This window comes from Zootoca vivipara, chromosome 10 (assembly GCF_965207765.1).
Source record: "Zootoca vivipara chromosome 10, rZooViv2.hap1.1, whole genome shotgun sequence".
NCBI classification, from domain to species: domain Eukaryota; kingdom Metazoa; phylum Chordata; class Lepidosauria; order Squamata; family Lacertidae; genus Zootoca; species Zootoca vivipara.
The window spans coordinates 58,890,830-58,915,393 of NC_142593.1; the positions used below are offsets into that span (position 1 = coordinate 58,890,830).

The 24,564-nt window shown below is 47.5% G+C and overlaps 1 protein-coding gene across 1 annotated transcript in view; it reads left to right on the forward strand.

Moving 5' to 3' along the window:
* Positions 1–24,564, forward strand: part of CELF4 (CUGBP Elav-like family member 4) — a 710,986-nt gene that overhangs the window by 667,176 nt on the left and 19,246 nt on the right. Inside the window, exons 10-12 of the mRNA XM_088652806.1 lie at positions 2,500–2,580; positions 9,314–9,457; positions 19,992–20,159. Coding sequence (XP_088508932.1) covers positions 2,500–2,580; positions 9,314–9,457; positions 19,992–20,119 — 353 coding nt within the window. The 3' untranslated portion in view covers positions 20,120–20,159. The remainder of the gene's footprint in view (positions 1–2,499; positions 2,581–9,313; positions 9,458–19,991; positions 20,160–24,564) is intronic.

Consider the following 24,564-nt stretch of genomic DNA (forward strand, 5'->3'; position numbering starts at 1 on the left):
CTCCCAGGAACCGCTGACTATGTCCTCTATGGTTTCAGCCACTGTGGTGTAAGGAGTCCTGTAGAGCAGAGGGGGGCAGAAGGGAGATCTGGATCTACCGGTCGATCTCTCGGTGATCTGCACTAGATCCAGATAATTCAGATTCCCAGTTGTTTTAATAGTAGGAACAACCAAGTGACTTTTCTCACCCAAAAAAAAATGAATTAGGCTGCTAAAGGAAGGGACAGTGGTGTAGCATGGATTGCCAGAGCCCAGGGCAAGGAAAGTATTATGTCCCCTAAGGCAAGTATTGCTCCCCCAACCGGTAACTCCATGCGGCACTGCTGCTGCCGCCAGACAGAGCTACAGAACAGCAGCAGTAGTACCTGCATGCATGCCTCCTCAGGATGGATCGCTGTCACTGCTGTGAGTCTTGCCATCCACTTGTCTCTCCCACCACTGGGGAACCCTGTGCAGCCAAAGGATGCAAGGGCCCGTCCTCTCCCAGCTCCAGCTCAGAGTGCTGTGCAGGTGAGGCAGGTGGGAGGGACAGGGAGTGCCTCCAGTCAGGGTGGCAGCTGCAGAGGCACACCTCAAAAAAAATATTGCACCCGAGACAATTGCCCCGGTAGCCCATCTCCCACATGCACACACCTGCTATGCCTCTGGGAAGGATGCTAGCCAGAAACAGACTTCTGTAGAAAACAGAAGCTGTGAGCTCAGTTTTGTTCAGGCAGGGAGAAGTACCTGGGTTCAGTATTTGCTCAGAGGCACCGTTCTTTTTCTTCTGTGTCTTTTGCAACTGGTTCTAATTGGTAGAACGTGGAGTTCCAGTAAATTTTAAAAAAGCAGATACAACAAGCTTGACATTTTCCCACCTCTGGTTTGGAGCACTCTAGCAAATAAAATCAGGAACAGGGAACTGTGGCAAATGACTAAGAGCCATAGCTGCCAAGTTTTCCCTTTTCACGCGAGGAAGCCTATTCAGCATAAGGGAAAATCCCTTTAAAAAAGGGATAACTTGGCAGCTATGCTAAGAGCAGGTGAAGGAGAAGGCAACACAGGGAGTCAAAGTCAGGCAGCAGCTCAGATTCAGGGTAACAAATTTCTCTGCGAAGCACTCGTGCGAAAAGGGTTGGAAGGACATTCTTCCCTGAAATGCAGGGTGCTTTGACATAGGATGCTTTCAGTTCCCCCATATGTTTTAGTCATGGTGCATTTCCACTGGAATTTCTCAGACTTTTAATATCAGTGCTTAGTCTCCCTCCATGGATAACACAACCTCTCTGTTGCTACAACCAATTGGTTTACTCCCTATGGTTCAAAGAATGACTATTGACTCCTGCCAAGGAATGCTTTTGTGTGTGACTCAAACCTGGATCTGGGACCATAGCTGCCAAGCTTTCCCTTTTCTCGCGAGGAAGCCTATTCAGCATAAGGGAAAATCCCTGTAAAAAAGGGATAACTTGGCAGCTATGATCTGGGAAGTTCAGTTTCATTCTCCATAAAAGACCAGTTTCTGGTGTCTTAGTTTCTGCCCCTTATCGCTTGCAAGATTTGACAGACTGGTCTGGTTCAGATCTTTCAGTTCTTAATAAACCCCCTGGGAAAGCAAATTTGGCCTTCGTAGGGTCCCAAGGGGTCATGATTTTGGAATTGGTGTGTCGTGCTATGGCGTGACCTTTAAAATAGTTGTCTGTGGTCCCATTGCCTCCTGTTGCCATGCAAGCAGATAACTGGTTTCCACCACACATGGAAGTCCATCAGAGACTTGAGATACCAGCCTCCAGCTCATGAAAGCTTATGCCATAATAAATGTACAGTATTCGTCTTTCAAGGCACTGTGAGACAGGAGGCAGTGATGGCCACCAACCCAGATGGCTTTAAGAGAGGATGAGACAAATTTATGGAAGAGAAGGCTATCGATAGCTATGAACCATGGTGGCTATGCTCTGCTTCCACAGTTGGAGGCAACAGTGCTTCTGAATATTGTGGCTGGAAACCACAGGAGGGGAGAGGGTTCTTATCCTGCTTCTAGGTTTCCCACAGGCATCTGGTTGGCCACTGTGAGACAGGGTGCTGGACTAAGTGGCCCATTGGCCTGATCCAGCGGGTTGTTCTGATGTTCTTACCGCAAGAGACTTCCTTGGTTTTGCTGCGATAGAGTAACACAGCTACCCCTCCACAACTCTTTCCCTTGTGTTGAGTATCCATGGACCACACCAGGCTCAGGGCCACACCAGCTTACCTGCAACCAAGTTGCACCATGATATTCTCCCAGATCATTCAGACTAGGCCTTCAAGGTTGCCTCCCTCCGTCTGTGCAAATGGCTTGTGCCTCTCTCATTTGCGATGCATTTCAAGAACTCAACTTATTCTGGGTTCATGTTATGATGTGCCACCTTACAGCCTGACAAGGTTTAATTCGTGGTTGGGGATGATTGTTGCGGGTGAAGATCTGCTTCTGCAATGGTCCTGAAATCTTCCTTCTTTTCTTCTCTCCCCCTCTTTCCCCTATAGCCGCTTACCCTGCTGCATATGGCCAGATAAGCCAAGCCTTCCCACAGCCGCCTCCCATGATCCCGCAGCAACAGAGAGAAGGTGAGTCTTTGGGATACTGTCTTGACCACGGGCAATTCTTTCTGTAGCTTCAGGAAGAAACACTGCGTAGCCAGCCACCACTTCTGGAAAACACACTTCCTTGTGATGTCATGCACACACTTCAAGAAGCAGTCACTATCTAGGTATCATAACATGAGGAAACTCCTGCCAGGGCTCCAGAGCTGCTATTTTGATGCCACTATGAAAACGCCTATAAAAGAAGCCACAAAAACATATTTACTGAAGAGTGAGAGACCTGTAGGTTCCTCAATTCTAAATTATTCTTGGCTGCACCTCACCAGAGGCTCACCAGCTTCCCAAACCTTTTGTGTCACATCCTAATAAATGGAAGATATGCTATTACATCAATGTGAGCCCAAGTTTTGCTTTGTTTGCTGGTCCACTTTTTGTAGCTGCTGTCTCCTGGAGGAAATGATAAAATAGCAGGAAAGGTGGTAAGATTTTGCACCTAGTCTCCTCAGATATCAGCCTCTAGAGGGGAGCATAAGGTAAAGGTAAAGGGGTCCCTGACCATCAGGTCCAGTCGTGTCTGACTCTGGGGTTGCGGCGCTCATCTCGCTGTATAGGCCGAGGGAGCCGGCGTTTCTCCGCAGACAGCTTCCGGGTCATGTGGCCAGCATGACAAAGCTGCTTCTGGCGTACCAGAGCAGCGCACGGAAACGCCGTTTACCTTCCCGCTGGAGCGGTCCCTATTTATCTACTTGCACTTTGACATGCTTTCGAACTGCTAGGTGGGCAGGAGCTGGGACTGAGCAACGGGAGCTCACCCCGTTGCAGGGATTCGAACCGCTGACCTTCTGATCAGCAAGTCCTAGACTCTGTGGTTTAACCCACAGCGCCACCTGGGTCCTTCCAGGAGGGCAGCATAACTTGCCTCAAGTGGCCCAGTGTTGACCATAGAGTGTTAGGTTGTTGCTGGTTAGTTAAAAGCTGAATACCAATAACTGCCCAATACTAATTACAAAATTAAAATATAACAACAACAACAACAACAACAACAACAACAATTTATTATTTATACCCCGCCCATCTGGCTGGGTTTCCCCAGCCACTCTGGGCGGCTTCCAACAGAAAAATAAAACACAGTGATCTATTAAACATTAAAAGCCTCCCTAAACAGGGCTGCATTCAGATATCTTCTAAAAGTCTGGTAGTTGTTTTTCTCTTTGACATCAGCACCAACACTTTGAATTGTGCTCGGAAATGTACTGGGAGCCAATGTAGATCTTTCAAGTCCGGTGTCATGTGGTCTCGGCGGCCGCTCCCAGTCACCAGTCTAGCTGCCGCATTCTGGATTAGTTGTAGTTTCTGAGTCACCTTCAAAGGTAGCCCCATGTAGAGCGCATTGCAGTAGTCCAAGCGAGAGATAACTAGAGCATGCACCACTCTGGCGAAACAGTCTTCAGGCAGATAGGGTTTCAGCCTGCGTACCAGATGGAGCTGATAGACAGCTGCCCTGGACACAGAATTGACCTGCGCCTCCATGGACAGCTGTGAGTCCAAAATGACTCCCAGGCTGCGCACCTGGTCCTTCAGGGGCACAATTACCCCATTGAGGACCATGGAGTCCTCCACACCTGCCCTCCTCCTGTCCCCCACAAACAGTACTTCTGTCTTGTCAGGATTCAATCTCAATCTGTTAGCCGCCATCTATCCTCCAACCGCCTCCAGGCACTCACACAGGACCTTCACCGCTTTCACTGGTTCTGATTTGAAAGAGAGGTAGAGCTGGGTATCATCCGCATACTGATGAACACCCAGCCCAAACCCCCTGATTATCTCTCCCAGCAGCTGCATGTAGATGTTAAAAAGCATGGGGGAGAGGACAGAACCCTGAGACACCCCACAAGTGAGAGCCCAGGGGTCTGAACACTCACCCCCCCACCACCACTTTCTGAACACGGCCCAGGAGGAAGGAGCGGAACCACTGTATAACAGTGCCCCTAGCTCCCAACCCCTCTAGACGGTCCAGAAGGATGTTATGGTCGATGGTGTCAAAAGCTGCTGAGAGATCCAGCAGGACTAGGAAACAGCTCTCACCTTTATCCCTAGCTCGCCGGAGATCATTGACCAGCACGACCAAGGCAGTTTCAGTCCCATGATGAGGCCTGAATCCCGACTGGAAGGGATCCAAATAGTCCGCTTCTTCCAGGCGTGCCTGGAGTTGTTCAGCAACCACTAATTACAAAAGCCATCAAAGTGTGCAAATACGTACAATTTAACAGGAACAGCCATATTAGAGAAGCTAACCACATCAACATGGTATAAAACACAAATTAAAACCCATTTATCCAGCTTTCAGTGTAAATTGATAGCTGTACAATATGCATATGCCATGGTGTATCAAACACAAAACAATGGTATAAAATATAGGGGTGGGCATTGAATATATTACTATTGATCATGCCTTTTTCACCTTTTGAAAACAAAAAACAAATGCATTACCTTCAGGAATTAACTCATCTTCAAATTCACACTTTTTGCCAAGCCATTAACCACCCATCTTTACAAATGGGAAACTGAGATAGAGAGGAAGAAATTAGCCAAAGGGTATCTAAGGAACTCATATGGACTCCAGTCTGTATCCAGCACTTTTTCTCTAGCCTATATTATTCCGAGGAATCAGGGTGAATATGAATACATTGCACCATGTGATTAGCCACATGGCTTGTGGAAAGTATGACGCGTGAAGTCATTGGGGTACTGGCCCTAGTCATTGCCCCTTTGACCTCCCACAGCCCCCTGTTTCCTATGGAGGGCAGCACTCCTTGCAGTACGCAGCTCCCATGCTTGAGTCACCTTGCTTGAGTCTCCCATGCTTGAGTCAGCTTGGTGCTCTGCAAGGTTTCATGGACAACCATTCTCTGTGGACAAACACACCTTTTTATTTAATTAACTCAAAGTTTTTATAAACCACTTAATATAAACCACCTCTAAACAGGAGACAACATATAAAGAGGGACTCTGGGTTTGAGTGAGGGAATAATAATAATATTATAATAATTTATTATTTATACCCTGCCCATCTGGCTGGGTTTCCCCAGCCACTCTGGGCGGCTTCCAAGAAAATATTAAAATACAATGGTCTGTTAAACATTAAAAGCTTCCCTAAACAGGGCTGCCTAAAAGTCTGGTAGTTGTATTTCTCTTTGACATCTGGTGGGAGGGCGTACCACAGGGCGGGTGCCACTACCGATAAGGCCCTCTGCCTGGTTCCCTGTAACTTGGCTTCTTGCAGCGAAGGAACTGCCAGAAGGCCCTCGAAGCTGGACCTCAGCGTTCGAGCAGAACGATGGGGAAATGTCCATCTCCCAGGGTGAGAGGCTGGGAGGAGAAACGAAAGATGTCAGCTGAGAGGGGCTACTACATTCTGTAGGCGGTAATGGCTAGGAACCTTAAAGAGAGGTTAAAAAAATACTTTTTGTAGCTGTTTTTGATTTTTATTTACATTAGTTTTCTATATCTTATTGTATAATAAAAAAGGTTAATTTTTTAAAGACATCATTAAAGCCATTTTTAAAAAGGTAGTATACAAGCATACGATTCGGGGAATTCCAATATATAATAGCAGGGTCTGAGCTTATGGGTAAGGGAAAGCCCTGGGCAGAGAGATATGTAATGTGCTATATGCGGGGCTACCTTTGAAAGTGACTCAGAAACTACAACTAATCCAGAAAGGGGCAACTAGACTGGTGACTGGGAGCAGCTGCCGGGACAATATAAGACCGGTCCTAAAGGATCTGCACTGTCTCCCAGTACATTTCTTAGCACAATTCAAAGTGTTGGTGCTGACCTTTAATGCATAGCTGCCAAGTTCTCCCTTTTTTAAAGGGAAATTCCCTTATGCTGAATAGGCTTCCTCGTGAGAAAAGGGGAAACTTGGCAGCTATGCTTTAATGCCCTAAATGGCCACATATACCTGAAGGAGTAGGGACGCAGGTGGTGCTGTGGGTTAAACCACATAGCCTAGGGCTTGACGATCAGAAGGTCGGCGGTTCGAATCCCTGCGACGGGTTGAGCTCCCGTTGCTCGGTCCCAGCTCCTACTCACCTAGCAGTTCGAAAGCACGTCAAAGTGCAAGCAGATAAATAGGAACCGCTACAGCGGGAAGGTAAACGGCGTTTCCGTGTGCTGCTCTGGTTTGCCAGAAGCGGCTTTGTCATGCTGGCCACATGATCTGGAAGCTGTACGCCGGCTCCATCGGCCAATAACGCGAGATGAGCGCCGCAACCCCAGAGTCGGTCACGACTGGACCTAATGGTCAGGGGTCCCTTTACCTTTACCTGAGGGAGTGTCTCCACCCCCATAATTCAGACTGAGGTCCAGCACTGAGGGTCTTCTTGCAGTTCTCTCCCTGCAAGAAGTAAAGTTACAGGGAACCAGTCAGAGGGCCTTTTTGGTAGTGGCTCCCACCCTGTGGAACGCCCTCCTATCAGATGCCAAGGAAACACAGAACTATCAGAAAGTTTTTAATGTTGAGTTTAATTATGTTTTTATATATGTTGGAAGTCGCGCAGAGTGGCTGGGGCAACCCAGGCTGCATCTACACAGTTATTTTAAAAAAAAAACACTCTGAAAATGCTCAGGAGGGGGAGAATCTGTTTTAAAGCTCACAATGGAAGAATTTCATAGAGTTCCGATTTCAGCTCTACAGTGCCATCTGGTGTCACAGTGTTATGATGCACTTATAACATTTTATTTTTACTTATGTAGCTGAGTCCCCAGTCAGATGGGCGGGAAACAACAACAGCTATTATTATTATTATTATTATTATTATTATTATTATTATTATTATTATTTCTTTATGAGACTTCTGTAGCAACTGATGGTGCAGAATGGGGCATTCCATAGCACAGTGGCAAAAGTGAAAAGAGCTCATTTTAACGTCGCCGCACAGTGATATTCTGCAAGGTGCAGAATAGAATTCCCCGACATGATCTAAAGGCTTTTGCAAGGTCTCTACAGGGGCGGATGTGCTTTTCCCCAGGTCACATGGTCCTGAATTGTTCAGCACCAAGACCTTGAACCCTGCCCAGCAGCTGTTCTTGACATGATGTCAGAGTTTCCACCTTGTGTCTTCAAGGGACTGTGCTTTGGCTCCCCCTTCGAGTGCTCCAGTTCTCCAAGTCACTTAGCTAAGCGGCAGGGTCTTGGGGGCCTCATTAGTCCATTAGCCTGGCCCGCTGACCCCAGCCTTGCTCCCCCATGTTGGCGTAAAAACGCGAGGCAACCTCACGGTCCCCGAGGAGCCTGGCACTGCGTAACAGGTCGGCCGTTGCTTTTAGCAACGTAGTGGGGGGAAATTTGTGCTTAGCAAGTCTTCATCAGGGCTTCATTTCCCATTAATCCAAAAAGAAAATGTGGAGGGGGAAAGTGCCTTCAATCATGCCAAGGCCCGGGAATTTTAATGAGCTTTAAATGGGCATCTGTCAGAATCCTGACTCGGCGGAACTACCCCTGCCAGCCAAGGGGATGAGTAATGGCCAATAAAAAGCAGGGGGAAGCACCTTCGTGAACTCCTCTCTCTAACAGGAAAGGCAAAGTTGTAATTTGCTGTGTTATGACACTATAATTATGCCCTGATGAAGAAAGCGAGAACATTAAAAACCCTTCTCTTCTACATGGTACACCCCTGTTCCCTCCTTTCTCTCTCTCCCCCTGCTGACCCCCAACTGACAGGGAAGAAATGGTTTAACCCTTGATCCACTTGATCATTGTGATGATTCCAGATAAGGGTGGAGCGAAGAATTTCACACAGATACACACATACACAAAATTCTGCATCAGATTCCATACCTGTCAACAATTCTCCAGTGAAAAAAGGGATGTCCTATTCCATCCTCATAATTATAATAATTTTATTATTTATACCCCACCCATCTGACTGGGTTTCCCCTGCCGCTCTGGGCAGCATCCAACATATATAAATACAGTCGTACCTTGGTTGTCGAACTTAATCCGTTCAAGGAGTCGATTCAGCTCCCATAACCGTTTGGAAACCAAGGCGTAGCTTCCAATTGGCTGCAGGAGCTTCCTGCACTCTATCGCAACCCGCGAAAATTGCATTGGGCAATGGGCAGAGCGGCACCGGAAGAAATCTGGGGGAATTACGAGATATTTCGCCATTCGGGATGACAGCGGGAAACGGCTTTTAAAACGGGGGTTTCCCAGGGAAAACGGGAGACTTGGCAGCTATGGGTTAGGCAAGAAGTCTGTTCCTTGAGCTAATAAATTTCTGTGTGCAGGGAAAGTTTCTCATTTCATACACGGTGAAAACAGGCAGTGTGTGAGATCTGCAAGATGGCCTTGAGAACGTTGGAAGATTATAGGTAGATAAAAGAAAGTACTTATCCATGCAGCGTATAGTCAAAATATGGAACTTTCCTCTCTGCTTCCCCCCTTAGATGGCAAGTAGGCACTGGGGATGGGCTATTGATGGCCACTTGCCATGATGGCTGTGTTCTGCCTCCACAATTGGAGGAAGCAAGGCTTCTGAGCACCAACTGCTGGAAACTACAAGTGGGGAGAAGGCTCTTGTGCCAATGCTGGAATCCAGTTGGCCACTGTGAGAACAGAATGCTGAACTAGAGGGGCTATTGACTTGATCCGGCAAGCACACCTCACGTGTCTTGTGTTCTCGTGTTCCGTGTGCTCCCGCCTTCTTCATCCCTTACCTCTTTTCTCTCTCCCTCTCCTCCATCTTCCCCGCAGGACCAGAGGGCTGTAACCTGTTTATCTACCATCTGCCCCAGGAGTTTGGGGACGCAGAGCTGATGCAGATGTTCCTGCCATTCGGTAATGTCATCTCCTCGAAAGTGTTTGTGGATCGGGCGACAAACCAAAGTAAATGCTTTGGTGGGTAAAGATAACAAAACAATTAGATTCATCCAGGAAAGGAACTTTCTCTGAACTACTTTTACCGTTTGGTTTTTCTTTTCTTTTCTTTTTTTGGTTTCCTTTTCGTTTTTTCTTCTCATATTGCTATATTTTTTGTAACTTTACTTAGCTGATTCCCCCTCCCCTCCTCCTCCTCGATTTCCCTTTGTCGATCTGCCTTCTTCTTCTTCCCCCCTCCCCCCACCGCTGCCCCACCTCCCCTCCCCCCTCGCTCCCTTCTCACTGTCTCATACTTTGGAACTGCATTGCCCTGCTGCAGAGAGGATCGCTGACTCCAGGAACCTTTTGGGACACCATCCCAAATCCTGGTCGGGTGGAAATGGGGAATTGCTAGGCGTTTGGGGGTGGGTGGGGGTGGGCGACGGGGAGGAGAAGGAGAGGAACCAGCAGAAAGACCCAGGTCAAACGAGGACAGCGGGCGGCAAAGGAAAAGCTTAGCAGACAGTGCATAGATGGGGCAGGAAGGAAAGCTAAGCGATGTGGTTGGGTGCCGTTTCTCAGCTGGGTGAGCGAGACCGGGTGGCAGAAGGAGAGGGGGCCTGGTGAGCAGAGAGCCTGCTCCTTTTTACCAGAGATGGAAGGGGTTGGGCTTCAGGAGCGATGAAGTGGATGTTGGAGCATGCTGGTCCCAGTGTTTGGATTTCTCTGTAGGGTGTCCCCCCATCCTCACTCCCTCCTCCCCTTTGTGCTGCTGTTAACTGTCTTGGATGCCTATGTTGTTATGTGGGGCGGTGGTTGGGAACTCCAGCTCCATCCATCCATCCATCCATCCATCTATCCATCCACTTCCTGCCATGAGCTCACCTCCCTCGGCCCTGCCATTGTCCCCCAAAGAAATCCCTCCTCCATCACCTACCCTTCTCTTTCCGACATGGCCAAATGTCCCTCCAAAATTCGGTAGTGACGACAGCCTTCCAATGACCCTCAGGGAATCCTACCATGCTAGGATTCCTCTGAGCCATAGAAGAAATGGCTGTGCTCTACAGTCCCAGGCAGCAATGCTTCCGTTCTGAAGAACAGCTGCTGGGATTCAAGGTCCTCTTGTGCTCAGTTCCTGCTTGCAGGCGTATTCATTATGCTATCGATTGGATTCATATCCTGCCTTTTCTCTCCATGGAGCTCGAGGTGATAAACATGGTTCTCACGCCTGCCCATTTTATCCTCAAAACAACCCTGTGAGGTAGGCTGAGAGGCAGGAACTGACCCGGGGTCTTACCCAGGGAGCATTTCATGACCGAGTGTGGATTTGAAACCTGGTCCTGGGCACACACCTCAACCGCTACACCACATTGGCATCTGGGTGCCCACTGCTGGAAAAGGATGTTGGGCTTTGTTTGTTGTTGGTGGGATAGATTTGCATTCCGCCCTTCATCCGAAGATCCCCGTGCGCTTCACAGCCTTAAAATACAAAAGAAGAATACAAAACACACAATGAAAACAAAACTAAAAGCAAACCCATACTGGGCCATTGGCCTGATCCAGGAGGCAGAGTCATGTGAAATCCTGACTGTGGCCACATGATGAAAAGTGGGCTGAACCACAAGAGGGAGTAGGAGGTGACAAGTCATGTGAGCCCAAAAGGGGGGCTGAGATGTGGGGTGAGGATGCGCAGGCACATGTTCGGTAATGAGGTCGTGGTGCAAAGTCTTCAACATGAGCCCAAGATTCCAGAGTTATCCATCTGTGATCTGTTTCCAGAGGCCTTTGGTAAGCTCACTAGTATGTGTGCCCAGACCCACTCACCCACTAGGAATGGAGGAGACGTCAGGGCTGGTTCACATTTTAAAGTGAACTTACCTAATTCCCAAAACAGTGCGTGAACCGAAACACAATGACCCTTCAAAATCCGCACTATTCCAAATTTGGTGGCACAGTCCTCCATCCAAATGATGTGTGCAGAAAAATTATTGTTATTTATTATTTATTGCAGGAGCCCAAGGTGGCATACATAGCTCACCCTCTCCCCAATTTTATCATCACAACAACCCTGTGAGGTAGGTTAGGCTGAGAGGCAGAGACTGGTCCCCAGCGAGCTTAATGGCTGAGTGGCAATTTGAACCCTGGTCTCCCAGGGTATTAGTCTAGTACTGGCTCTCCACCTTAGTGAAAATTATAATCAGCTGCATACATATATATTAATGAAAATAACATACAATGTGTTATATTATGGTAAAACTGCATACTGATATGTTTAAGAGAGAGAGAGGGGAGAGAGAGAGAGAGAGAGATCACAAACTGGGGTGAAAATGTTGAGAAAGGGACTTAAGATCTGAAAAACAAGGGTCTGGGGGAAGCTAAAACATGTCGAGAATTTGTGGAGCACTGAGTAAATCCAGGGCTGCAGTGGTCCTTCACCCACATTCTCACAACCCTAGTTTCAGCACGCTTTTTGTGGTCATGTGAGTAATGGTTGAGGGAGTTGGGTATGTTACGCATGGAGAAGAGAAGACATATCGGCGTATGATAGCCAACTTCAAATATCTGAAGGGAAGATCTTGGAAGATGGAGCAAGCTTGTTTTCTGCTGCTCCAGAGGGCAGGACCCGAATCAATGGATTCAAATGACAAGAAAGGAGTTTCTGCCTAAATGTTAGGAAGAACCTTCTGACACTAAGAGCTGTTCCACCACCTCAGAAGGTGGTGGACTCTCCTTCACTGGAGGTTTTTAAACAGAGCTTGGATGGCCATCTGCTAGGGAATCTTTAGCTATGGTTCCCTTTGGGGTTCTTTCCAAACCTACCATTCTATGATTCTAAGACTTATACCTGGCTGGTGAACACAGGGACCAGGGGCCATCTCTACTGGGAATAATTAACCATTTTCTTAAGTCTTCCCCCACCTCCCAAGGAAATCCACTTGATGGATTCTTGTGAGATGGGGCAAGCAATTTTCAGAAGGTATAACAGCCTACTATTGGCCACTGAGAAAGTGAACCACAAAAATCTGAATTTGGCTTTGCTCATTTTTAAAATCAATCAATCGATTGATTGATTGATTGATTGATTGTGTGCTGTGATTACTAAGACCCAACATGGGTTTCTCAAAAACAAGTCATGCCAGACAAATCCCATTTCTTTTTAGAGTTACAAATTTGTGGAATGTGTGGACATAGTATATCTTGATTTCAGTAAGAGCTGTTTAACAGTGGAACGGTCTCCGGAGGTTGTGGACTCTCCTTCCTTAAAGGGTTTTAAGCAGAGGTTAGATGGCCATCTCTGTCGTGTTAGTTGAGATCCCTGCATTGCAGGGAGTTGGACTAGATGACCCTCAGGGACCCTTCCAACTCTACAGTTCTAAGCTTCTATAATTCTGTTAATTAATTTGAAACCCCTGCCATCTAGGCAGGCTCCAAGTCCCAGCAACGATCCCACCCACTGGCCTTTCCTTGACCTTACGGTGAAGTTTATTCCGTGCCAAGGCGCAAGCTGCGCTTGGCAGCTGCGAATGATGGGAGGAGAAAAGTCTCCAGTTGGATGGGAAGGTATGAATGAAAAATAGAGGCCCATAAAACTTCTTGCCCTCCGCCCACATTCCGCGACAGCGTCTAGGCAATCAGGGGAGGGAGGGAGGGAGGGTGACCGGCAGGGGGGGCGTTGGAAGAGCCGCACAAGTATTAGGGCCGTGAGCCACTATTCATTTTACAAACTATAATTAATTTGATGTTTAGATTAATTTCTGATGCGCTCTCAAAGGTGCATGGAAAGCATTTTTCCTTTATTATAATGTTGATTGCTTATTGGGGAGATAAATCTAACTGTCAGTTATGTACCGACTTACCAAAACTTTCAGACCTAGCAAGCATGTCTGCACACAAGGAGCAGCTGCTCTGCTGTTCTGCAGTTAAAGAGACAGCCCAGCCTTTTCCCAGGCAACTCAGGCAACAACAGCAGCAAAAAAACCCTCTGCACATGAGTTGCAAGGGTCTTCCTTGTCTTTTCTTTCTTTCTTTCTTTCGAAGGGACGTGGGTGGTATTGCAAAGGTCACATCGCAGAAGAAAACTCGACTGCATATTTCAATTGATTCTCGGTCCAATCTTTGTTAATTTGTCCCCCTTTGGATAACTTTCAAAGGTGGGGGGTTGGAAGAGGAGGTGCAGCTGGAGAATAATGTGGGGGTGAGGGCAGCATAGAAGGCATAGAGAAAAAGTGTCTGAGAATGAATGGAAAACTAGGCTGGAGGGGGTGGCAAACTGAAAGGAGATGAGAGCCTCAGGGGTGAGGAAGGCTAATGCATATCCTTTCTGGTTTGAAATCTTCAGCCCAATCTTCAGGTCCGTGCCTCTAAGCTACCTTTCTAAATCATGGAGAAATTTCGCATTTTGCAAGTTCTTGTAGAAGCAGCCACGCTCACTGGCAATTAAAATTCTACTTATGCTCGCAGTGGGAGCAGAACCAGGTGTGAGAGCAGGAGTCACTGCCACAGCACACATTTATTCATTCATTCAATAGTTATTTGTTGCATTTATAGAAAAGGGTGGGGCGTGGTTTGCATTAGGTAGGAAACCAACTGGCTAAGCCTATGGAGACCCTGTCCCTCTGTCTCCAAGAATGTGACCAGAAGGATGACGTTCCCTCCCTGGTCCACTCAAGCCAACTGTCACTCCCACGCCCAAGCTAAAATCTCATTGCTTGGGGGAGAGGGAGACCAGAGACCAGATGGGCAAGAGGTGCCCATCAAGCATGTCACATGGGCTGTCAAATGGAAGATGGAGGAAACTTGGTTTCTCCTGCTCTGGAGGGCAGGACCCAAACCAATAGCTGCAAGTTACAAGAAGGGAGATTTCAACTAAACACCAGGAAGAACCTTTGGACAGTAGGAGCTGCCCGACAGCGGAACAGAATCCCTCATTGGAGGTTTTTAAGCAGAGGTTGAATGGCCATCTGTCATGGATGTTTTAGTTGAGATTTCTGCATTTGCGGGGTTTGGACTAGAGGGCCACCAGGGACCCCTTCCAACTCTATGATTCTATGTGCTGCTCTCTCTACCCCAGTGGTTCCCAAACCATTTGGGGCCACTGCCCCTTGCTTCCATAAACTCATCCCCAGTGCCCCCTACCCTACCCAAAAGCAGAGTAGCGGTTTGCATGACACTGTAAGAAAAAGGATAGCACAATAAAATTCAAAACAGTAACAATTAATTGCACATTTATTCAAAATCCATTGAAAACTACTTAGTCCAATTGATTCAACAAAATTGATGAACTTGATTCAGTGATACCAGCTTTTGAAAGTCTGGTAGCCCTTGCTTCTTACCTCCCCACTAGGAAATCCCACTGCCCCCTATGAAATGGTACCACTCACTTTGGGAAACACTGTTTTGCCTCCAAATGGGCTCCAAGAACCACACCCCAGGGACCCCAGCTTTGCAGCAAAGAGAGCCCTTATACATCCTAAGAGCACAATCAAAAACCGTTGGTCCTAGCAGCCCACGCTGCAGACTTATCTCTGCTTAGAAAGGAGATGTGTTTGTTTTGCTTTCCTGCCTGCTCACATGCAAGGATGCCTTGCGAGAGTGCATTTGAAGCCCAAAGCTGCAATCCTCTGCTCACTTACTCCCAAGTAAGCCCTGTTGAACCAAGTGGGGGGCGGGCAGGCGATATTTCTGAGTAAATACACACAGGAGCTGACAGACTTGTAAGTGTCCAGTACTTCTTCAAGGCAAGGGATAGAGGTCTGTGGGCAAAATAGTTTTGGTTCCCCAAACACCCCACCCTGCAGGAGATAGAAAGTAAATCTCCATGCTATCATGGCTGGTAGAGTTTATAAATATTCATAATTCAAGAAGTGAATACAGTGGAGAGCTCAGATGGATGGAGGGCATTTAAAAGAGAGAGAGAGCAGAACCATCCATTTAATGTCTCTGGTTGATGCTGGAGACATACAGGATGGCATTCCCTGATGCTAGTCCAAGGATGGTTGCTATTCCCTAGGCCAGGAAAGAAACCCACAATAACAGCTGAAATACATTATTTATTCTGTTGTTCATACAGTTTAACTTCCCAGCTCTCCCCTCCCTGCACAGAAGAACAGTCTTTAATTCAATATCTCTGAGAGATACTTGTGGTTCCGATTTAAGAGAACATAAGTCCAGGCGTTAACGTGCTTGTTTGCATTAAATTCAGATTTCGTTTTCCATACAGTTTTATATGAAAAGAGACGCTTACTGGAATTAGATTTTTATATATATTAAAAAATCCTATTTGAATATAAAAGCTCCAATTTTATTTGTTTGTTTTTCTTTTAAAAAAAAAATCATCGATTTTTATCCACCCTGCCACGAGGTGATTTTTTTCCTAGACAATTATTCTGCAATTACTCTTCCTTATAAATGAACTCCTACATGGAGAAATTATGTGACGAATCAATGAAAACTAACTTTGCATTTCCACTGCTTGAATCACAATTTTCCCATACAGAACTCATTTATTAGTACAAAGGAACCATGGAAGTAATATGAAAGTTGACGGAGTGTGCGATTCAAGCCCGCCAGCCATGCACAGGGTTAAATCCTGAGATCTCTGCAGCGATAACAAAATCAAGCAGATTCTTCAGCTAAAATATATAGTGGCTGATGTCCAATGTAGTCATTACTCCAAGCAGACCCATTGAAATCACTGGGCAAAAGTAACTTGTCCGTTGATTGCAATGGGTCTACTGCTATGACCCAATATATTTCCACACATTGGCTAATGTTTTCTCATCTATTCTGCCTTTAAGATTTAAGATTTTAAAATTATTACTGGAGGGGAGTGGGCTGTTGTGATCAGATCAGGTTTTCCATAATGGCAGCTGTTTGGCCAGTGTGAGAACAGGATGCTGAACTAGGTGGGCCCTTGGCCTGATCCAGCAGGCTCTTCTTATATTCTTATCAATGGTACCTTTTTCCCGATCCCCAACCATAGCCTTCCTCCTGTTTGAGAGAGCATTCCCTGGCGACTATCGCAGCACTTTGCCTTTGTCGCATGCAGCTTGGTTCAATTGCTCGAGCCACCTAGAGGCATTTGTTCTTTGGCAACACAGCTGGAGCCCCTTCAGTGGCCCGAGAGCAGCTTCCCTTTGGTAGAATCCCACACCACTAGGTAGTCAGTGCAACATGTAGCAGCTGCTGAAAGGTAAAAGGTAAAGGGGGCCCTGACCATCAGGTCCAGTCGTGTCTGACTCTGGGGTTGCGGCGCTCATCTCGCTCTATAGGCTGAGGGAGCCGGCGTTTGTCCGCAGACAGCTTCCAGGTCATGTGGCCAGCATGACTAAGTTGCTTCTGGCGAACCAGAGCAGTGCAGGAAAACGCCGTTTACCTTCCCGCCGGAGAGGTACCCATTAATCTACTCGCACTTTGACGTGCTTTTGAACTGCTAGGCGGGCAGGAGCAGGGACCGAGCAACGGGAGCTCACCCCGTTGCAGGTATTCGAACCACCGACCTTCTGATCAGCAAGCCCTAGACTCTGTGGTTTAACCCACAGCGCCACCTGGGTCCCTTAGGCAGGGCCAACTGCATGGGTCTTTCTCGTCCAATTTCCACTCTGCCAAATTCAGAAGGTTGTCCACTAGCCGGGTGACTTGCTTGTGCTCTGCTGCAGGGATAGTCAGTGTGATGCCTTTTGGATGTAACTGGACTACAAAGCCCATCAGGCTCAGGCAGCAAGGACAGTGATGGGAGGTTGAGGTCCATTAACAATTGGAAGGCATCATATCAGCTTCTCTGGCTCAATTGCCAGAGAACTGGATTGCAGTGGGTTGTTGTTCAGGCAGAGTTATAACTGGGACTAGATGGCCTTTGGGTTCCATTTGAGAATTTCCATGACTCCTTTAAACACCCCTGCATTAAACCGCAAAACCACAGGCACAGAAGCCTTGCCATGGATCCCCCTCCATTTGCTGCTGCGCCAGGAGTGCTGCTGCTAGGAAATTCCTGCCAGGGACGGCTTTGTAGTAGCAGCAGCAGCAGCAGCAGCAGCAACTAAACCGGACACTCCCTTCGAATAAGAACTCCCATATTTTAGAGCTGACAACTTTGCGGAACAAGGGAGATCAGATGCCCTGAGCTGCAACCCTTGCAAATTTCTTGATCCTTTACAGCCTTGCTAAATCATTTATTTAGCACAGCCTTTTAACATAATCCCGGAGAAAAAAAACATAAAATAGATTTATCACAAAACCCTGTCCTCCTACAACCATCTTCAGACTAGTACATATATTTCTCTGATTATTAATTAACGTAGGCACGGAATGAGCTAAGAGCTTTTTAACCTCTCCTTCTCTCTCTCTCTCTCTCTCTCTCTCTCTCTCTCTCTCTCTCTCTCTCTCTCTCTCTCTCTCTTCTAAAGAAGAGTAAGGCCTTCCAAGAACTCGATTCAGGGTGTTCTATTATTACTGCTAGCCCCAATCCAAGGCTGATCCCATGTAATGCGTGGGAAACTGTTAACCAGGGTATGGGGAGAGGGCACCTCCATCACTGAGTGTTTTATATCAACCAAAGGGTGAGGTCTGAACTCCAAAACTAGGCAGTGAAGATGAACCAAAGGGGACGGGAGAATCTGACAATTTCGGTTTCTCCGAGTTTCTCGTTTCTCCAATCTTAAACTCAGTTCTCCAGACTCCAGTTTTGTATGTGTATTATTGCATTTTAGCATATTGTTCCGCTAAGATGCATTCTTGCTTGCAATTTTGCTTAATATACACATTTTTTGCAATAGAATCCGCCATCCCACCCACCCCCCAAAAAATATAACGCATTGCAAAATTTGAAGAAGTATGGATTTTGAAGGATGGCTGTGTTTCTGTCCCTACACTGTTTTGGAATGTGGAAATGGTGCAGGGTTCTCCTTTAAATGTGAACAGGGCCGAACTTCTGCCTACTCCCTAATGTACACCCTCTGAGCAACGAAAGTGGGAAAAGGAAATGAAAAGAGGGAGAGAGGATAAGGAGGGCAAAAAAGGAAGGTTTTGAGAAATAAGGTTTGCTTATTTATTCCTGGTCTCCAGCCCCCCCCCCCCAAAAAAAACTAATGCAGAGTATAGTTACTGTGGAGACGCTAAACATCACCTGTTCTCCCTATAAAATCAACAGCTCCATTTTAAAAATTGGAAGACTCTGATCACAATCTTCCCTCATCTCATATTGTTGAGAAATATTATATCCACCCTCTAAATTGCACCAAAGTCCCATAAAGGGCATGTTATATTGGATTGGGGAGCAGAATCATTTTATTTTTCCACTTTCAGTGACTTGCCTCTGGCAGGAGCATCTCCTTGAAGGAGCAACTCTGGCTGCTTTTCAGACACAAGGGGGTTGGACTGGAAGATCCTTGGGGTTCCTTCCAGCTCTACAACTCTATGACTCTATGACCAGACAAATTATTATTCATTCATTCATTCATTCCCTGCTCATCTGGCTGGGTTTCCCTAGCCACTCTGGGCAGCTTCCAACAAAAGATTAAAAATACATTAAAACATCAGTCATTAAAAACTTGCCTAAAAGATGTCTTCTAAAAGTCAGATAGTTGTTTATTTTCTTGACATCTAATAGGAGGGCGTTCCACAGGGCAAGCGCCTCTACCGAGAAGGCCCTCTGCCTGCTTCCCTGTAACCTCACTTCTCGCAGGGAGGGAACCGCCAGAAGGCCCTCGGAGCTGGACCTCAGTGTCTGGGCTGAATGATGGGGGTGGAGAATCTCCTTCAGGTATACTGGGCTGAGGCCGTTTAGGGCTTTGAAGGTCAGCACCAACACTTTGAATTGTGCTCGGAAATGAGCAGCCTTGTTCATGCGTTTGCCCTCAAGCATGCACACTGACTATTCCACTTGCTAGAGTATTCTTCCTACAGTTTCATATCCAAACGCAGGTCCTGAACATTTGCATGCACAGCCACCAAACTTTTCTGACTTCCACGTTATGGAAGGATGCATTCTGAATTGCCTGCATAGGTCTGGCAGAATAGAAACGTTTTCAGCGGGCATTTAAAAGTTGGCACGGAAGGTGCCTGCTGAATCTCTAGTGGCAGAGAGTTCCACTGGACTAGGACAATGACACTAAAGGCTCCGTTTCTTCTTCTTGCCGATTGAGCCTCACCAACTTGGGGGAATGACCAGCTATGGTCTCAGAGAGGTACTCTGGACCTAAGTTGTCCAGGGCTTTGTAAATAGACACAAGGACCTTGAACCTGGCTCAGCTTCTTGTCATCATCAAATGAGACACACCAACCCATACCAGTTGGACCCAGCTCTTCCCATGGCCTCGCTTCCCACCTCACCTGTCAGCCGAGGCTTGCCAGAGATCAAGGCTCTGTCCATCCCATCCGCACCCTTCCCACTCCCCGCCATGACAACGGAGCAGCCATACCACCCCACCTCTTGCGCCACCTGGCAGCTCTGCCATCCACCGGCCCCCTTCGCCCGCACTCCATCCTCATCCTCGAAGTTGGTCTTGTGTGTGGGGTGGCCCGGCGACCCCCTCCAGCTGGTTAAACCCTGCGCCTTTGCCTTGTGTCTTGACAGGCTTTGTGAGTTTTGACAATCCTGCTAGTGCCCAGGCTGCCATCCAGGCTATGAACGGCTTCCAGATTGGCATGAAGAGGCTGAAGGTGCAGCTGAAGAGGCCAAAGGATGCTAACCGCCCCTACTGAAGCATTGTGGGAAACTCTGGATAAGCAAGGTCTAGCACAGGTAACTGCTCAGGGAGGGAAGGGGCCAGGGGAACGTCACCTGTTGTCCAATAGCGTCTCTTGTGTCATGGACCCTGACCGTTCAGTCTCTGAGGGGGTCTGCTTTCTCCTCTAGAGCTAGACCAGAAAGTATAAACACGAAGTGGGATCGGACGTCTTTAAGCATCATTGTTGGTGCTGGAAAAGGAGAGACAATATAAGTGATCTGGAACCTCCTTTCCCCACCTCTACCCCGTTTTTGTCAAGCTTGCAAGTCACAGAGGTCAACTCCCCAGTTCTTCTTCTCTGGCACCAGCTCAGTCATCTAAAAAGCAAAAGTTGGAAGAGGTACTAAGAGGGGATAGGCATTTTGTGCGCATAGAGGCCCATCACCAATATGATTCCCATGGCTGTTCGCTGACCAGGAGGGTCATAGGAACATTCCACTCTGAACGTCTCCCCTGCAAACTCCCATGAAATGAATGGGAAGTTGCTCCATTGCGTAACAATACCCCCTCGTTCCAGTGGGATGGATGTTGTCAGTGCCCTGTGAATCTTGTAGTTGGTGAACGTGTTAAAGACACAAGTTGATGTTGTGGTTTTCAAACGGAAGGACCTGTCCAGTTTACGCATATCGCTAGTTCTGTGTTCTAAGCATGTCAAAACATTTTCCATTCCTTGTACGGTTGGGGGGGGGGGCGGTCAGTCTTTATTATGTGATGCCTTCTGATCAGGATGTGTGAGAGGAGGAGCTTAGTACTACTCCTGTTCAGCCCTCAACAAAACTTGCAAAGGGGCATTAGATGATGGACTCTGAGTTCAACTGCCAAACGGGTGAAAAGGCCCGTTTTCATGGTGAACCATGAGCAGCATGGGACAATTGCAGGTTGCTGGTCTTGAAGGGTTGTTCATGTACCACTTAGGCTTCTATTTCAACTCTATACCTGCTGCTTGGGGGGGGGGGAGAGAGATTCCTCTGTGCTTAGAAATGTGTGCTTCTTCTACCAGCCTTGCAAAATGCCCAGGCTTTCCCTGGGAGGAGAGGATGGTTGTGGTCTTTCCCGAGACTGGTAAAGGGAGAAAGAAGAGTGGATCCCACATGCATTCGTGAGGGTGGTGCAGGAAGTAGCAGAAGGTGGGTGCCTGTAGAATCCAAGTTGGGTGGCAGGACAAGGCATGGTTAGAGAGAACATCATTCCTTCTACTGGCAAACTTGCTTGCAGAGCTGTCGGCCTCTCACCCTTTTTTGAACGCCCTCCTCGTGGAGTGTTTCCTCAGCCTGCTCTCTCTGAGAGTCCTCTGGGCAGCTGCTGCTACCACCCCTGAACTCCCCCCCCCCCCAGAGCCTTTGGGAGGCAGAGGCCTGAGAGGGCATCAGAGGAGGGAGGGAAGGAAAGAGGGACACCCTTGACCATCCTTCAAGGCACCCCAGGGTGCCATGGCACACTAATTGAAAATCACTGGCATACGACATTATTAGTGGGGCAGGAGAGTTTTGGGGGGGGGGATCACATCTGGCAACCAATGGGCCCCATTCGTTTCAGATAGTATACGGGTAGATGAGCGTAAAAAGCATGAGATGCAATTTTTCACGGCCCTCTAGCAGCTATGGTGGGTCCTTTACCAGAAGTAATATATTTAGTGCGAGCTCTGAAAGTGTACATCCAATTCTGACCAAGCTAGGCCTCCTAGAGCAAAATATACATCAGGAGGCAGACTTCCATGAAAGGTGGTGGACTCTCCTTCCATGGCGGTTTGTGATCAGAGGTTGGATGTCCACCTGTCACAGATGATTTAGTTGAGATTCCTGCATTGCTGGGTGTCGGACTAGATGGCACTCGAAGTCCCTTCCGACTCCACGATTCTATGGTTCTATGATCTGTTCAACCACCATAAGAACAGGGTGCTGGATTAGATGGGCCATTGTCCTGATCCAGCAGGCTGTTCTTATGTTCTTAACATCAACTAAAAGTGGCTCGGGAGATCCCAAAACGGGCTGCGAAGTGCTCCAAAAGAGCCTGTCCGGAATTGGCGACTAGGCCATTGGGTGGAGATCCCTAGAGACGCCTCCATGTTTATCTGGAGCTCCCCTTGTGCGTAGGCCTCGCCAGTCACTTCTGCATGGAGGCGCTGGGTGTCCGCTGCCTTCTAAAGGACGTGCGTGTCCAACCTTCACCGTTAAACAAATAAGGAAGACCCCTTTCATTTGGAGGAAGCTCCACATGTGGGCCGAAGCTCCCAAGACATTGCTAGACTACGAGAGAAGAAGCAGAGCGAGAAAAGGAGCTGAGAGAGATGGAGGGAGAGAAAGCTTCACTCAATTAATTCTGAGTGCTTTTTTCATCCCTTTGATCAAATCCCTCTTTTAGAACACAAATTGTTTTAGCCTACAGTGGTTTTAAGGCTTGTTTTCGCCACTAATGCTCTCAAAGTTGTTTTCAGGCATTAAAAAGATCACTGAGATGTGGTAGATAAGGTCACAAGCTTCAACAAACAAAGCCCCCAAGGATCCTTCGGGGGGGGGGGGAGAAGCCGCCTCCCAACATGGCCGCCTTCTGTTCTCCCTTTCCTTTCTAATTACAGAAGCAGAGCCGAGAGGAGGGAGGTGTGAGTGTGTGGGAGGCCGGCGGGGAGGCAGGGCGGGAGGACGGAGAGAGGATCATTTGAGGCAAATCTGCCAAAATCAATATATTCTATTTCAAACCCTCCCGTCAAGATGAGAAGGCGAGGATTCCTAGGCACTCGGTGTGACTGCCAGATAGTAAGAAACAGAAAATAATGAGAGAGAAATGCCCAGTTGTGTGGACCGTTTGGGGGACCGTTCCTCAAAACCCCGTTGACAGTAGCCAATGCCACCCTATGTCCTAAAACGTTTGAAAGAAGAACATGGGAAGCTCCCTTCTAGGTAAAGGGGGAATGGTAGGCTATGGCAGGGTGGAGAGTTTGGGGTAGGTAGGGACTGCTCCAACACATAGGAGTCTTCAGGGAGATGTTTGCCCAGGTCTCTGGGTCTCAGGAAAGACGCCGTTTCCTTGGGATACCCTGGGCAATTCGGTTACCTGGCCTCAGAAAGGATATGGCAGGGTTGGAAAAGGTTCAGAAAAGGGTGAGGATACAGCGACTTCCCTACAACGGAAGTTTGCGGCGTTTGGGACTTTTTAGTTAAGAGAGAAGCCAAGTAGAAGTTTGTAAAAAATTATGCCTGACAGTGAACAGAGAAAATCTCTCTCCCTCTCTCATATAATGCTAGAATTTGTGTGCGTTCAGCGTGGATGAATGTTGGGAGATTAAGGGTAGATAAAAGAAAGTGTCTCCATACACAGCACAGAGCTGAACAACCTGGGAGACTAGGGTTCGAATCCTTACTCACTGGGTGAGCTTGGGCCAGTCACTGCCTCACAGCCTAGCCTACCTCGCAGGGTTGTCGCGGGAGTTAAATGGGGAAGGGGAGAGCCATGTACTCAAGCTCCTTGGAGGAAAAGGTGGGATATAAATTCAATATATATGAGACCTCTGGGTATAGGGCGGGATATAAATTCAATAAATAATAATAATATCATAAATAGACAACCGTGATCGCCCCAAACCAGTTCAGCCCCCTCCCCTAAATCCAACAGGTCATTCACCTTTTGTCACAACTGGGCTCAAAATGCATTTTCACCAGGAGGTCTGCCTCCTGCTGCCTGCAAGGCAGCTAAGCGGTCAAGCTGGCCGGAAAAGGCATTTGGCTGCAGCAGGGTGACTGATGAACCATCTTGAGCTGCGCTTCACTAAGAGGAACCATAGGAGAAAAGAGCTCACCCATATTATTCCCGAAGTAGCTACTAACCAGGTCCTACATTTAACGCCTGCTTATGACTTGACTTTACTGCACCCTGCTGGAAAACGGGGGACCCAAGCTAAAAGTCTGAAGGGTCTGGAGCAAAGCGGGGGGGGGGCATGGAACGCTGCTTGTTTTTATTATTATTTTAAAGTCGTTTATGTCCTTCTTCTTTTAGTGCATGGCGGGGTTTCTTTCCCTGTATTTCCCATCCTGATAGCATCCCTTTTAAACTGCCAGTCGCTTCAGCAATAGCACAACGCAGAGTTCTCTCCCATGAACTGCAAATTTCAATTTCTAATGGATGTGAAATCCCGTTTGCTAATTATCATGGTTATACTAAGATTGGCATACAATAGCCCACATTGATGGGAAACTGCAATAATTAATTACCGCGTTCGCTTCGAAATACAATCAGCAATTACCACGCTGAGGCAAAATTCCATTCAGCAATATTTGCTGCTTGTTCATGAGTGTGGCTTTTTGCTCCCTCTTTTTTTCCTTTTTTTTTAAAAGCAGGGCAGCTATTTGGCTACGTTGCAGTGTTGGCCCCTTAATGAGCAAGGGGTAGACAGGCTCAGCTCCCTTGCTTTGGGAGAGCTGGAGC